We start from the raw sequence: 1,492 nt of genomic DNA, 5'->3' as shown, positions 1-1,492 counted from the left end.
AAGGAATTTCAATAAGAAAGTCATCAGGAAATTCAGTTCCCACATCAAAGGAGTGAGTGCTTGCACGGTTTCTTCTTGCGAATCTTTGGACAGAAACTATCCTGCAATTGACTGTGAACGGTTATCGTTATTTTTGACGAGGGCCTTTAGCATTTGGTTTCAATGATTCGACTGTGTATTTTGTTATTGTCTGCAGCAAAGGCCTTAGCCGCAGGTGAGTCGTTATCAAGTAAAATTGCAATTTCAATTTTCACTCTGTATCGTTTTCTCAAAGAAAGTTAGCCCAAACAAGGAGCAGGTTTTGCTTAAAATAGCAATCCCGTCAACACCTTTTTCCTCAGTGTTTTCCAGTGCAGGCTTCATCTAGTGGTATTCTATTCTTCGATTTAAGTCGTTGATATCCACACCGATATTGTTCATCTTCATTACGAAGACACGTTCAAGCATTACAGAATGAAGTGAAGTCATGTTGACCTCGTTGCCATCCCGAGATACTGTCGTGATCTTCATGAATGGTTAAATTTTTAGTAGAGTGTTCGATTCTTGTGAATAAAATTCAGTAAAGAACAACCTCATTTTTTGAGGATTTTATTTTAACGACGATACGCAGTTTTTCCATTCTAGATAATACGAAAAAACCACTCCGTCTACCTCTTTGTCTTTTTAACTTTTTCGTATAAAACAAAAAAGGATTCGAAATTTGAACAGTGGGCTATATAACCTACAAGCTATTAAAATTATATATTAAAAAAAAGAAAAATTCCTCTTTTTTTAGGAAATCAAATTTAGCAAGTTCTAGAGCTTTCCAGTTCGTATACTAGGACTGAGCGCTTGGAGTAGATTAGTTGCTTCAATCAAAACCTTCACCTCCATACAGTGGTATAGCAAATGGCAACCTGCCATACTGAGTACGCTTTGTAGCTCGGTGGACGAAGCGGTATTTATCTCCATTGCGAGGTCATAGATCCGACTCAAATCTCAGTAACTTATTGACTTCTGGGCATGAGAATTTACTCGTCAACTGGGCGGTGGGGGAGGTCCTGGGGCGCCTCAGGAGTAAATGGGTTAAATCTCAATTTTGCCTCCTTCCTCTCAACTAATTACGTGCATACGTGGTCCGCGTTGCTTCATGAATTGTTTCTGTTCGCAACTCGTTGATATGATGTCTAAAACAGTTTTGAAAATAAACCTCAATGCGTCTGTTTGTCACAAAAAGATAATTTTACATCCATAGTGCCCTTAACTGTAGCATCGGGGAGGATTACTTCTTTCAAAACTTTCCTGTCTTTACCGAAAAGTGAAATGTGTGTTTGTAGTGTATTAAGCAGCAACATCTCGCTAAAATAGCATCAGTACTGCCAACTCCATCATGATTTTTCACGCATATGGTTGGTATTTCTTATTTGTTTGAACATACCAGTTAGCACACGCGACGTAACCTGAAAGTGTGACCAAGACAAGACCCCCAGAGCTGAGCCACGAAAAAGCATAA

At 38.9% G+C, this 1,492-nt stretch overlaps 1 protein-coding gene across 2 annotated transcripts in view; it reads left to right on the top strand.

Annotated features, from left to right (window-relative positions):
• Positions 1 to 1,492, top strand: part of LOC138000651 (signal peptide, CUB and EGF-like domain-containing protein 1) — a 70,603-nt gene continuing 69,111 nt past the window's right edge. For both annotated transcript variants that reach the window (XM_068847212.1, XM_068847211.1), the window contains exon 1: positions 1 to 214. In XM_068847212.1, coding sequence (XP_068703313.1) covers positions 163 to 214 — 52 coding nt within the window. In that variant the 5' untranslated portion in view covers positions 1 to 162. The remainder of the gene's footprint in view (positions 215 to 1,492) is intronic.

This window comes from Montipora foliosa, chromosome 4, assembly GCF_036669935.1.
Source record: "Montipora foliosa isolate CH-2021 chromosome 4, ASM3666993v2, whole genome shotgun sequence".
NCBI classification, from domain to species: domain Eukaryota; kingdom Metazoa; phylum Cnidaria; class Anthozoa; order Scleractinia; family Acroporidae; genus Montipora; species Montipora foliosa.
The sequence above is the reverse complement of the archived record's forward strand: the minus strand, read 5'-3'. Positions and strand labels throughout refer to the sequence as shown.